General features: G+C 36.6%; 1 protein-coding gene across 6 annotated transcripts in view; it reads right to left on the bottom strand.

Moving 5' to 3' along the window:
- LOC126427267 (zinc finger protein 492-like) overlaps window positions 1–14800 on the bottom strand; it is a 603844-nt gene that overhangs the window by 541155 nt on the left and 47889 nt on the right. For 5 of the 6 annotated variants that reach the window (XM_050089519.1, XM_050089522.1, XM_050089524.1 and 2 more), the window contains 2 exons: window positions 14556–14627; window positions 4788–4825 (listed from right to left, as the gene is read on the bottom strand). In XM_050089519.1, the coding sequence (XP_049945476.1) occupies window positions 4788–4825; window positions 14556–14627 (110 nt within the window). The remainder of the gene's footprint in view (window positions 1–4787; window positions 4826–14555; window positions 14628–14800) is intronic. The other variant, XM_050089523.1, reaches the window with a different exon arrangement.

Here is a 14800-nt window from a genome sequence, read left to right as displayed (position 1 = left end):
CAAAATCTATTGTTATCATTGATTAACTCCCCTAAGAATTCATACAGCTAGTGTCTGATCTCAGTCCTCACTTAGCCTCACACACACCAAAAACAAAGGTTGTCCATTCAGCAATCCTTACCCACAGTGGCAACCAGTCAGATACTGTGCCCTGACAGCATGGGAGTATTGAAACATTTACAGAGTGATTCACGTGAAATACTTTGACTGTCTACAAATAAAATGTTTCATTTACTTCAGATGTGCTATCTAACTATGAATGTTCCATTGCAATATAGTAGTAATTAAACCAATGATAAGCTTCTGTGTCATTACTACAATTGATTAGGGAGATGACAATTTTAGGGTTTCCACTGTGGAACTTGGTGGTTCCAACGCAAAACCATCAATGTTTGCATCTAGGGACTGAGTCCACTTGTGATTCATGGGATACTTTGACAGTTGTTATTTCATTTATGTTTTTTTTTCCAATGAGAATGGTGGTGGCTTTAGGTTCGAAGTATTTTCTATCTTGTTCTGTTGGGATAGAGTAGAACATCAAATAACACCCCCGTCAGCTGCCACAACCCCCAAGTCACCATCAAATGTGTTCTTGAAGACTTTGCTAGTGAAAGTTCCAACACTGAATATACCAAGATGTCTCATTGGAACAACCTTCCCATAACAAAAGTGAGTGACACGCAGATATCCTAGTCTATTGCTGTACAGTCATGGTTCAAGTTGGTACAACTGTTGCAGCACTTATGTTCCTGATTCATATGCAGCTTTCTGGTATTTCTCATGGAGTTCTTGTCCCTTAAATGACACAGTACAACAAAGCTTGTGATATTTGGGACTTACGGCATCATCTCAAAGCTGATTACATGAGCAGTTGCACATACTGTTAACCCTTATGAACTTGGGTTTAATATTATATCTCTTAACTGCAGCTTACCATTTTAGTTATTCATGATTATCCTCAAGTATGTGTTCCCTCATTTCTACCAGCCAATCCTAATTCCTGTGTAACTTCCAAAAAATTACTTATGATAACCAATAATTTACTGAAGTATGTAGTGAGAATATATGATATTAAGTGTACAATTAAAAATTCTATCAGCATCTCCACGGCACAGTGTCATGATTTCCTAATTTTGTGACTTTTTGGTAATAGCTAAATTATTTCACATGTTTCAGTTGTGTGGCACCCACTTACAATATGAAACATTTATCTTGGCAAAGTGAAGTGACATGCATGCCTTAACAAAACAAACAGACACATAAAGTACATAAAACTGCAATGGAAGGATATCTAGGGAGGGTCCACACACTAACATGTGGTTAATGAAGATGGATGGCAGGTCTTTCTAGTAGTAAAGGTACCAACCACCACCATACCTACCATATGTTAGCTTGCAGAGTATCTATGTAGATGTAAATGCAGAATGGTTTGGATGATTATACAATTTGGTCTTGTACCATTAGCCAACAAGACCTTGCTATGTTAGTACTGTGAACAGCTAAAACAAGGGGAACTACAACTGTTATAACCACATGCTACTCTGCTGTATAGTTTAATGATCATGACATCCAATTGGGTAAAATATTCCAGTAGCAATATAGCCTCCCAACAAGATCTCTGGGAGGGGGCTACACTCGTCGATATCATCAGGTGAAAGAAACAATATCGCTACAAGTGAGAATGTGGAACGTGAAGTCCCTTGATTGATTAGGTGAGTCAGAGAACATGAAATGAGAAATGGATAAGTTGAAGTTTGATATGGTGGGAATTAGTGTGGTGCATGGGAGGAAGAAGAACATTTCTGGTCAGGTGAATACGGAGAAAAGAAGAGTAATGCACCAGTAGAAGTTATTATAAATAAGAATATAGAAATGTAGGTAAACTATAATGAACAGTATTGGTTGACTCAGTTTCATAGCCAAGACAGATAAAAGGCAAAACTATTCACAACTGTACAGGCACATGTAATTACTAGCTCTGTCAATTATAAAGAACTTAAAAGAATGTATCAGCTTGTACCTAGATAAAATTTTGAAGTCCTGCAAGGATTGCCAGCTAGCTTCAAACATTATGACTAAAAATAGTGTATTTCACAAAAAGGAGAATCATAGTATCCTATCACTACTCTCATGTATTCTTGAGTGTAGCAATATGTGGAGATGCCAAATGGAATCATCACATTGGTTCAATTGTAGGTACAGCAGTCAGTCCAGAATTGATTATTTTCCTAAAAATGATTTTGCAACCTCATCAGTCCAGCCTTACTACACAACAGGTCCAGTGGCTACTACAGTTCAAACACCAAAAAGGCATAGCTACAATTTGGGATGAGAACATCTTGTGACAGGAAAAAAGAGCTTTACTGAACACAAAGGAAGATCTGATTGTGCACTACAGACAGTATAGCAGAATATTTCACTATCACAGTTTGTTGTCTTCTGAAGTAGGTAGAGATCTCTCTACCTTGCACAAGATAATTAAGTCCAAGGAGTTATTCATCCCTTGCTCTTACTTCCAGTCAGTATTGTGGTGGTTTACAGAATAAGAATACTAGGAAAAATTATTAACACAAAGTTTAACTGTCCATCCACAGTGTGCCTCTTATGTACCTACTGATATTTGTCCTGTAATTTCCCTCTAATTCTGTGATGGCAATAGTTTCCTCAAATGATCTGAGCACAACTGATCAATATTCATTTTACTGTCATGGCCACATAAATCACTATCAGTTTTGCTCCCAAATCAGCCAAATTTGCAATGTGTGCACTTTTGGGGAATTGTACTGTATTAGATTTCCCATATTCAGACATAGGGGATTCTAGGTGCCCTTGGTAAGTGGCTTCTCACAAATCACAAAAGATGACTCACCAGTTAAGTCTTCATGGCCTTACTAAAGCTGACTACAACTGCTTTATGAAATTTAAGAACATGATGTTGGCCTGTAAACTGTGAATACAACAAGCTTGTTTCCGAATCCACATTGCTGACACAGTAGTCAAAGAGTTGTTCACCCCCAACATTCATTAATCTGAAGGGGCTGAAACTTGACTCCAGGTTTTGGATATATAACCACTCACCCTTTCCTCTTACTTATTCTACATGGTAGGACATTAGCCTGTACCCAGCACATTGAATTTGTATGACTTCCATGTCATATTCAATTAGAATAGTTAGCACTATACAGCTGCTGACACCTCACCTGCACTTTTGTATAAAAGTACACTCTTTTATTAAAGAACAGACACACAAACCAGCTGTTTTATAGAATGTGTTACTAACATAACTGCTTTGTAATATTTTTACTTATGAATAATAATGAACCATCATGTATATTTCAAACATCATGCTTAACATGAATTCACTTAAGATGATCACTTCGTTAACACCAGCAGAATATCAGTACTGGCAGTGATGTGCATGATATTATACAATGTTTTACTGGTTAACAAATTTCATTCAGCATGAATTACAAACTGTGTTTTAGTCTGTAGCATCATTACATTTTTCATTAAACCTGAACTGTCAATGTTTTTCTTTTTTCCTAATGTTTCTCTAGCTGACCTTTGTGCATAATATTGTTGAGCAATCATCATCAACAAGGAAAACAAATGTGACACAAACAGCGTGAAAAACTAGATTCTATCAACAAGTGCAATTCCATGTTGAGATGTGCTTTTATATTCTTTAAATAGAGCCAGTAGTAGTAACACTGAGTTCCAAGAAGTGAAAGGGTTGTCATGCAGTAGGAAGCACAAAGCACAGATAAGCAAGTGAAACTAAAAATTCTGCAGGAAGCAGAATATCGTGTATTGAAAAACAGCACAATTGGAAGAAGGTTTAGACTCAGCAAATCTACATTATCCACACTACTTAAATGAAATGTTCTTAATTCTGCTGCTCTGTGTTCCAGGTGCATACTGAAGTGACTTCACAGTGTTATATATGAAGATGCTGAACTTTTACTTTTACAGTGCTTCAGCTATATGTGCACCTCCAATGTGCCTATAAGTGGAAATATAATTGAGTGAACAACAAATGAGACTGCAGAAAATTTAGACATTCAAAACAGACTTCAATTGTTTTGTTTGTTGGCTGTATAAGTTCCAAAATAGAGGCCTAATTTCATGCTCAGTGCTAGGCAATGAAATGAATGAAGTTTATGAAGAAGGGCAAGCATGAATTTGACCAAGTGAGAGAAAACTTTGCTGTATCTTACGCCAGCAATGTGGACAAAACTAGTATTTCTTTACAACTTCTGCCAAGTCAAACCCATAAAACAAAAGGTGACATGTGGCATTGTGGGGCCAGCAGTAAACAACATTCTTGGGTGATGAGTGAATCTGAGAAACTGATATGTTTTAAGAACATAAAATTAATGCTTCACCTTGCATCTACTCTCATTATTGGAAAGCTTGGATTGACAGTTAATCATAAATGGCTTTTTTGTTCTGTTTGTGCAGTTATTGCAAACCACTGTTATAAATGGGACTGATGTACCTTGTAATATTTTAAAGCATCTTTTTAATCTTCTGCAATAACAGAATAGTATATATATAGTAGTGTTTTCTCTGATAACATGCATAATGTTGCTGTAGTCAGTATATACTGTATGTATATACTGCAAATGGTTAATATATAGAAAAAAATAGAACTCCAAAAACCAAACTTTTTGAAAATAACTTATGGTATTTTGGTCCCTAGGGATTATTGTTTGTTTTCCTTTCACATGGAGTAACTAAAAATTTATACTGCTCAAAAAATTCTGCAGTGAAGAATAAAAACGTACCTTAAACTATCAGATGCATTTCTTATTGAGGCTGCCACCTGAAATAGTACAAAGAATTACTGGTTATTTAAAACTGATGAAACAGTAAATAAATAAAATTGTATTAACACCCACTAACATCTGAATGTTCCAAACAATACTTGGAAATAGTATTACCAAAGAGACACGACATAAATGTAGCAGTTATTGAAGAAAATTATAGGTAAAAATTAACGCTTCATTTCAGCACTTTGTTTTTAGCTGTGTAAGTAACTATAGAAACATTGATTTATTGGAAAACAAATTTCCTACTTGATACTTCAAACTTAAATGCCTGAAATACCTTTCACCTCTCAGGCACATACAGCTAGGCAAAGTACCGGAGAAAAATGTAAAAACTCGTCCGATTTTTATTGATGAAACTGGCAAAGGAAAGAACTGAAAAAATATATATCTGAACTGCTTTTAAATGTATTTTTTTCACAACTGCAGCATTCAATACTATGCCATTCTCTTAAGATAGCTCACTGCATGGAACATCAAAGTCGTTAAATGTCACATCAGTTTCATCCACGGAAGAAATTCGGGAGTACAGCTTGACATGAAAGCGATAGGAATTATTACATGAAGTGGTTTTATTTTATACTCATATAAATGACAAAGATTTGTGTAGTATCATAAATATGAAATAAACAACATGGTCAACATGAGGACAGTGTTCTCTCCAAATGAATGAATGTGCTTTCATACATTTCACAGCAGGGGAGGGATTAATACAACTGCAGATAAATTCAGATGGCCAATTATAAAGAGCCAGTATACAATGAATAAATATGAAGAAGCCATCAGAATGTAGACAGCAAGCACTAAAACAAGTTTGTTACTGGAGCCTAGCAGAAAACCTTTAACACCAAGGATAATCCAGAAATTCAGTCAGCAAACCCGAAGATGATAGCCTAATGAGAAACGTGTCAGATTAAACAAACTATTTCACAGTAACATGAAAGACTGAGTCATCTCAGACAGTAAGTTGAATTAAGGTAATTATATGAAATAATTGATTTTTAAAAAATAACTGCATTGAAAATGAGTAATAACAAAGACAAGGATAAAGTATTGTGAATTGGAAAAAGAAACCATTTCTTGGTGGTGGTCATGATTTGTTATTCAAATTATGTAATTTAATGAAGCAACACTTTCATGTTATTAATGAGGAATATAATCAGTACAGCAAGGAACTTCACAACACATGAAATTTTGACATAAATAGAAATAACAAAAGGTTTCAAGATAGATGCAAAGGAAACTATCCAGAGAAAAAAAAATCATTTTTCACCAGGATGGAGCATCACCACACTGGCACCTGAATGAAAGAGCACTTCTAAAAAATAAGCTGCCTTATTTATGTATCAACCATAAGGGGCATACACATCTCACATTCACCTGCCCACCTTGAATTTTGTCTGATCTCACAGTATGTCATTTTTTGTCGGGGTTTGTGGAAGGCTCCATCTATTTGCCTTGCCATGCAGTAACTTAAGGTTCACTAAATAAAAAAAAACAACTTTGAGCACAAGAACTCCAAATGTGTTTCAATAAGTATGGAACTAGTCTATTGCCTCAGTGATTGTTGTGTGTCCAGTTGAAGGAATAGTGAACTTTTGTCGAAAGTGAATGAAAACACTGAACTTAAACCAAATTGTAAAAAGTACCCTATTACACATGCATGCATATTGAAGATGTGCTCCTGATAAATTGAATGGTTCCCTGCAAATAAAAGCTTTATAGCTATACATCTGAACATTAAGTTATCCTACATTTGTATCTTTATTCGTGTCCAGGATATAACCTTTTTGGAACCTACACACGATATGGTTCCACAGCTATCACTTCCCTTTCAGTAAAATAGGGTAATCTTACTCTGTTTTCTTGTGCTGAATTTATTTCTTAATTTTTTTATTTCATTTATAAATTTAATTTCTCTTTCAGTGTGAAATCACACTGTAGCCTATATCCTGGTCAGAGAGAGGGTGGGAAGGTTGGTTAGTTAGTTAGTTATTCATTCATTCACTCATTCTTGGATCTACACATTGTATTTCACAAATCATATTGTCTAGAGGGTTGCAGACTGTAACACATAGCATATTAAAAAGCAGAAGCTGCTACTGCAGATTACTTCTGTGAAGTCTACTGACAATCAGATACCTATGACTATTGCTAATCTCCTCACACTGATAATTATGGGAGATGTTTCCACATGACATTATTATCATTATTACTATTTCATACATTAACTTTTAGGAGATAGTGTCTAAATTTAAAATTTTCTTCCTATTCCTACATCCTTCCCAATTTCTTTACATACACAATGTGGATACTTTTGATCAGACACCCCGAAAAATATCAGTTTTTCATATGAGGTGCATTGTGCTGTTACCTACTGCCAGGTACTCCATATCAGTGAACTCGGTAGTCATCAGACATCATGAGAGAGCAGAATGGGGCACTCTGCGGAACCCACAGACTTCAAACTTGGTCAGGTGATTGGGTATCACTTTAGCCAGATTACCACACTACTAAACATACTTAGGTCCACTGTTTCTGATGTGATAGTGAAGTGGAAACGTGGAGGGACACATACAGCACACAAAAGTACAGGCTGATCTCGTTTGTTGACTTACAGAAACTGCTGGCAGTTGAAGGGGCTGTAATGTGTAACAGGCAGACATCTATACAGACCATCACACAGGAATTCCAGACTTCATCTTTATTCACTGCAGGTATTATGATTGTTAGGTGGGAGGTGAGAAAACCTATATTTCACCGTCGAGCACCTGCTCATAAGCCACACATGACGCAGGTAAATTCCAAACGATGCCTCGCCTGGTATAAGGAGCGAAAACATTGCACAATTGAACAGTGGAAAATTGTTTTGTGGAATGAAGAATCACAGTACACGATGTGGTGACCTAAAGGCAGGATGTGGGTATGGCAAATACCTGGTGAACATCATCTGCCAGTGTATGTAGTGCCAACAGTAAAATTCGGAGGTGGTCCTGGTGTTATGGTGTCAATGTTTTTCATGAAGGGGGTTTGCACCCCTTGTTGTTTTGTGTGGCGCTATCACAGCACAGGCCTACATTGATGTTTTAAGCACCTTCTTGCTTCCCACTGTTGAAGACCAATTTGGGGATGGCAACTGCAGCTGTCAACACAATTGAGCACCTGCTCATAATGCACGGCCAATGGCGGAATGAAGAATCACAGTACACGATGTGGTGAGCTAATGGCAGGATGTGGGTATGGCATATACCTGGTGAACATCATCTGCCAGTGTATGTAGTGCCAACAGTAAAATTCGGAGGTGGTCCTGGTGTTATGGTGTCAATGTTTTTCATGGAGGGGGTTTGCACCCCTTGTTGTTTTGTGTGGCGCTATCACAGCACAGGCCTACATTGATGTTTTAAGCACCTTCTTGCTTCCCACTGTTGAAGACCAATTTGGGGATGGCAACTGCAGCTGTCAACACAATCGAGCACCTGCTCATAATGCACGGCCAATGGCGGAGTGGTTACACGACAATAACATCCCTGTAATGGACTGGCCTGCACAGAGACCTGACCTGAATCCTTTAGAATACCTCTGGGATGTTTTGGAATGCTGACTTCATGCCAGGCATCACCAACTGACATCGATACCTCACCTCAGTGCAACACCTGTTAAGAATTGGCTGCCATTCCCCAAGAAACATTCCAGCACCTTGTTGAACGTATGCATGCGAGAATGAAACCTGTCATCATGGATAAGGATGGGCCAACACCATATTCAATTCCAGCATTACTGATGGAGGGCGCCACGAATTTTTAAGCCATTTTTCAGGCAGCTGTCTGGATACTTTTGATCACGTAGTGTGGTCTCTCTTGTGGTCTTCCAAATATTTATATCCATTTCTGTTTTCCATGTGTTGCTGTTTAAGTGTGTTTCATGGTCTTTCTTGACTCTTTTTCGATTTATTATGTTATCTTGTGAGAGTCCACCTTCTTCTGTACCTATGACCAATTTTGAATTGCTTTTGCTAGTGCTTGCTACCTCAAAGATCTGCCTTGTGAGCCTGTCGACGGTCATCCTGTGATGCATCCACAAAATTTTGACACTTTATCTAAAGCTGCCGGTTATTGTTTCTGTCTGTCTATAAATCTCTCTAAAGGGACTCCATATCCAAATTCGTTCACAGAAAACTGGTCCAAATATTTTCCTGAGAATTTTTCTTTCCTTCTTATCATTTAGTCATTTATGTTTGACCATGAATCGCAGTACTTTCTAAAGCAAAGAGATATTCCAGTAGTAGTTCTAAAATAGATTTTTTGTTTATAATGACTCCATATCAGCTGACAAGCTTTTGAGCCAGAAACTCCTGAAGTTAGGTTTGACAATAAGCGAGGATCTCACTTTTGAAAGACTGAAGTTTTGGACAGTGTGATCCCAAGACTTCAGCTGTAAAACTTGTGGACAAACGATGGCAGGATAATGGTGAAGAACTAAAATAGGAATGATCAGTCCGCAATGCAGATGAGCTGGAGTGTCTGGACGTCAGAAGCTAAAAAATTTGTCAACTCTTATTGCCACTAATTTTTTGTGTTTACTTTCAGGTCTTTATTTTGCAAAGAAACAATTTGTTTGATAATTTATCAACATATAAACAATTTGTTTTACTAATATTATATTTACAACAGTTTCCCCTCTTATTATTATCTGTTTGTCTAGGATTAGTTTTAGTACTAATTTTCTGCTCAATTCTCATAACTCCAATACCAATACTATTCATTAATTCACTATTACTTCAATATGCTCACAAGGCTCTGATTCAGATGATAATTTACAGTCTTATTTCTACTTTAATAATTTATCATCATATTACTGTGGTTACTCATCATTAGGACCAATAATAAGACAGCACTCTGTCATTCCATTTATCTTACTTTCGGAGTTGTTGTGCATAGATTATTCTAGCTCTGTTCAGGAACTTTCTCTTCCTGTCTTCAGTTGACCATTCACTGACCAGTGCAAAGCATGGTGGCCTTGGCCACAAAACCTCCCTCCTCCTGGAGATATCTCTCACTTTCACTTCAAGGAACCTTGCTCCCCTACCATAATGCACTCTGGTATGCTTTGTTCTCATAACCTCACTGGCCTAAAGTCACTACTATCTAGTATCTTCACGAGCCTTGTAGCCAAATGCACTAAACTTCATACTGCACACGCAAATGTTCGATCTCTGCCACCTCATCATAACAAAGTCTGTCACATATTTCAAGACACGGACCTACATCTGATACTTCCGTCAGAGACGTGGCTCCAACCAACTATGTCCACAAGTTCTGTAAATCGAGAAGACCACATCTTTTTAAGACAACAGATGTAACTGACAACTGGGTGGATTAGGGGCATACACATGCTCTGATTTATCACATAATGTACTTACACACATCCAACAATCATGAAGATAGACAAGAGGAATATGTTCATAGAGATCACATCCCTTAACAGAAAGTCGCCACTGTGTGTCCTCTACAAACGTCCTGAAATACCCAGGTTTGGCTGTTTTTAACTTGCTCTTTGAACTGACATGGAAGCATATAATTACGCTCCACCCAGATCTTCCTGTTTTCTCAAAATTCTTAGATGGTGAAGGCTTCTTAAATTTGCTTTCCATGGAACTCACTATAGCTTGTACATTTATAAATCCTTTTTATTCCTGCCACTATTATTGTTGTCATTACTACTGTTACCACCACCACATTAGTGGCAACAGCTGTAATACTACTAGTACTGTCATTATTAACTTTATTAGTTCATAGTCAGTGTTACTTACACTGCCACTTCAGACACTCATATCATTTCAATACTATTTGTCATATTAAAATTGTTGTTTCTTAGGTAATTATGATGTATGTGGGAAACCCTGGTCCAATGCAAAAGAGACCTGATGGCCCTTGTCAGAATAGGATAAATAAATAAATGTCTTGGTGATTGGATGATCTCTCCTGGATATTTAATGTATGTATCTTGTGATACTTCCTCATACCAAGTTATAATGGAGAGATTATCTGTAGGCTTCCTGTCCATTACTGAGTTTTTTCACAGATGATTTGTAGACTAGTTTTCTTTGACATTTTATGAAGCTTCTCCAGGACAAGTTTGGCTTCTATACAGTATCTTAGAATAGAGAGTGTCTACAGAAGCCATACACCTCATGTTAATGCTCTGCTCTTTTTTAATTTCGATTTGGATTCCCTTATCTCCTTCCCATATGTCTTCATAACTTTTTCAGAATTATATTAAGTTGGAGTGGATCGTGGATCTCTGGCTGCACACTGTTGTGCATTTCAAATGATTCTGAAATTTCTCCTATCAGTTTAATGTCTAGTGTTGTACCCATTTATGTCTATTGGGTAACTGCCACTGTTTTCCTGTCAATTTTGAATTCCTCTGACATACTGAATCAAGTCTTTTTCCGTCAAATCATAAGCCTTTCTGACACTTGGCATAACTTGCCACAGTATTTACACATCGTCATCTTTGCAAAATTGACTTTGGTTCCCATATCTGTTCTCTACACGATTGCATTTGCAAAATCGTGCCTTATACTCTCCTATTAATAGGCCTACTTGTTCGTCCAGTTGCCTTCACAGGGCTTTTTAAGGAATCTTGGACATAACTGGATGCAGTGAAATTCTCTGTAATTATTCAGACTGGTTTTATCTCATTTTTATAAAGAGGATCAATTAATGCACATTTCCACTCTTCAGTAATTTTTTCACTTTTACAAATGTTTAACATAATTCTGCCAGTTGCTTGTGTGAGATTACTGTTGCTCAGTATCCATATCTCCATACTTCTAATATGAGTTTCTGTCTTCTGCACATGACTCGTTATTTTGAAAAGTACTGATTTCTTTCAGTTCCTCAACAGATGATTTTCAATCAGAATTGTTTTGCTTCCAAAACTAATTGTTCTTTCAGAGGCACACAGTCGAGAACTGAGTGAAAGTAATAGACAAAACCTCTTATTTTTATGTTAGTTTCAAGTGACCCAGTTTACACTTTTTTATAGCCTTGAACATTCTTTTGTATACTTTTAAGAATTCCTGCCATTTTCTGATGTTTGTTACCATTTAAAGTTTCCAATGCTCGTTCCCCTGCATCTACTAAACCTTGATCATAGGCAATGTTCCACTACCTGTGTTCTCTCTTCCTTTGTGGTTAGCACAATCTCATAATGGATGCAAGTTTGTTACAATTCATGGTATATGAATGAATAATTTGTTGAAAAATGGATTAATGATGAGTGATTTATTCATGTGTGTTTCTTTCCTGACAGGTTGAAATCTAATCTTTATAAGCAAGAGACGTTGAAAGGACTAAAAAAATTCCTCTCTTGTTCTTACACTGAGAATTTTTGTATCCTTACTTGTTAGAACAACATGGTCTATCTGAAACTCACGTAAAGCAGAGTTCAGAAAATTCGATTTTTGTAGCTTCTTCGCAGGTTTAAAGTGTGTGGGTGTGATTTTGATCTCATTTTCCCACCTTTATCTCACCATTTTCATATATTCTCTTTTGAACTCCTGTTTTCCAAAATTTTTTTGTTGGAACATACGCATGCTTGACAATGGCACATCCCACCAGTCAGACATTGAAGCAATTCAGTGGCATGCTTCTAGATTTGCAATTATTAGCTTTCATTAGCACACATATGTTATGGATATGGTTCAGATACTGAAACAGGAATCCTTGGAGGGCAGATGACATTCTTTTTGAGTCAATGTTGAGAAAATTTAGGGAACTGGCATTTGAAGCATACTGCAGATGTAAATGTTGATCAGTGTGTATTGTAAAGGAAACATAATGAAAGTTTGTGTGTCTGATTTGTACACTAATATTTGCCTATAATGCATCAAACTTTGTGTATCCTCCGTAACTGTCAGAGATAGACAGAGCTTTATTTTTCTGTTTACTGTTTTTTTCATCTAGTATCTTTTGTTAATTCTGAAATCATCTGTTTGTGTATACTGAAACAGAAAACTATTAATAGGATTTAGTGATTGTAATATTCTAGAAGAGAGTTTAGATGTGTAATAATAAATTGTGAGTTTTGACATAACAATGGGAGGAGATCAATTATGTAAGGTTGCTGTTGGGTATAATACAGTCATGGATGGTGAACTTGTAAACATGGACAACTACTTTTTCCTGGTGCATTGGGGATTGTAAAGATAGTGGACGAAATGGAATTAAAATTTATGCGTTCCAGATTAATTTTCCCCACAATAGCACGAAGGCAGCAACATTGAAATGATGCAGAGGCACGTTTACTAATGGAAGATTTTATGAAGCACAATGCCAACAACTAAGTTAATAGTCCAAGGTGTCGATCTACCTCTTATTGTGAACTGACGTAATGTGGGAAAATATCAGAGCAGTGACAGTAAAGGAACACATTTGCTAAATGAATTGATTTCAATATTGAACACATTCTCTAAAGTGAATACCATATGCAAAAACTACTATGCCTGTGCCCCATAGAAAATTATTATTACACCACGCATATACAACAGAATGAAGCCTAACAAACAAATGCTTAATTTGGGAAGAGAAAATGTGATGCAGGAACCAGTTATGCCAGATTCACTCTTTTTTTATATACCATATGCACTGTCCCTAGCATGATAATTTTTTTCCTTGACTGGTATGCTTGCACAACCACCAGATATCAATGTGCCTGAGGGTCTTTACAGACACCACAAAGACAAGAGAAATTATGGCTTCTATGGAGGCAAGAGATAGTTGCCTTTCCCTCGCTCTGCCTGTAAGCGGGAAAGGGAAGGAAATGACAAACAGTGGTGGAACATACCCACCGCCATGCACTGTACAGTGTCTTGCATAGTAAGTCTTCTGATTAGGTTTTTCAGTACTCTACCTAATATTCCCCAATATTAATTATGTCTTCTTCCTGTGAGAAGTTTATGAATCTAACCATCCGCTTTCTCTTACACAAAGTGGACAAAATTATTACCACAACATTTTATTTTACTGGATTAAATTTTATGCTTCATACAAGCAGACCTTATCGAAGCTGTAGTTTGGACCTGCTATGACTTCTACGGTGAGGTAATACATGGATTTATCTGCATAGGTCCTAGAGTTTTTCTGTGACTGACAAATCTATAAGTAAATCAGCATGTACCACTGAGGTAGCCATACTGTAACTATTCTAAGAACAATGTAGCAAGGGTGATCTATCACATACAAATTGTATCACACTTCATACCTTTGGCACCTTTGAAAATTTTTGGTTCAAACTGACAAATATCAATGATTCACTGAAAAGATGAATCATGTGCAATGTACTCTTCTGCAATGCATGAATCATAAGTTACTGAAAGGAAGAATATTTTTCAAATGATCTGCACTCTCGTGGTTTAAACGTATGCAAAATATTTAACATTCAGAAGGGTCACTGAAAATATGGTTAAACACATTGTTACAAATTCTGTTCAGATTCTATTCAGAACAATTATCAAATAACAGTTGCTAATCCACAATAAGTGGAATAGCACAACAGTACTGTAAAATTATTAATTGCACTTAGCTCAAGAAAACTCATAATCTATGCCTGCCTCACAGGAATGCATTCCTTACATTAAGCAATTACACAAATACATTTTTATCACCCTACATGCAATAAATCGGAGATGCAAATGCTTACAGTATTCTAAGCTTTACATACCTCCAAATTTAGTTCAGGATCCTCCTTGATAAAATCATTTGGATGAGAGATTCCCAAGTTATCTTCAAGACACTGAAAGAAAGAAAAAACTCTCAGTTAAAAATGCTTACAGCCTTCTGTACTTATGACATGGCTCTCAGTATTTCTTTTTTTTTATAAATATGATACAAGTTTTCAGAGATTTGTATCACGCATACACAAAAAATTTAAAAAAATATATTTTAATGAGCAGCTATTCTGCCAAC

The sequence above is a fragment of the Schistocerca serialis genome, chromosome 11 (assembly GCF_023864345.2).
Source record: "Schistocerca serialis cubense isolate TAMUIC-IGC-003099 chromosome 11, iqSchSeri2.2, whole genome shotgun sequence".
Lineage (NCBI taxonomy): Eukaryota > Metazoa > Arthropoda > Insecta > Orthoptera > Acrididae > Schistocerca > Schistocerca serialis.
This window is presented reverse-complemented; position numbering and strand designations above follow the sequence as displayed.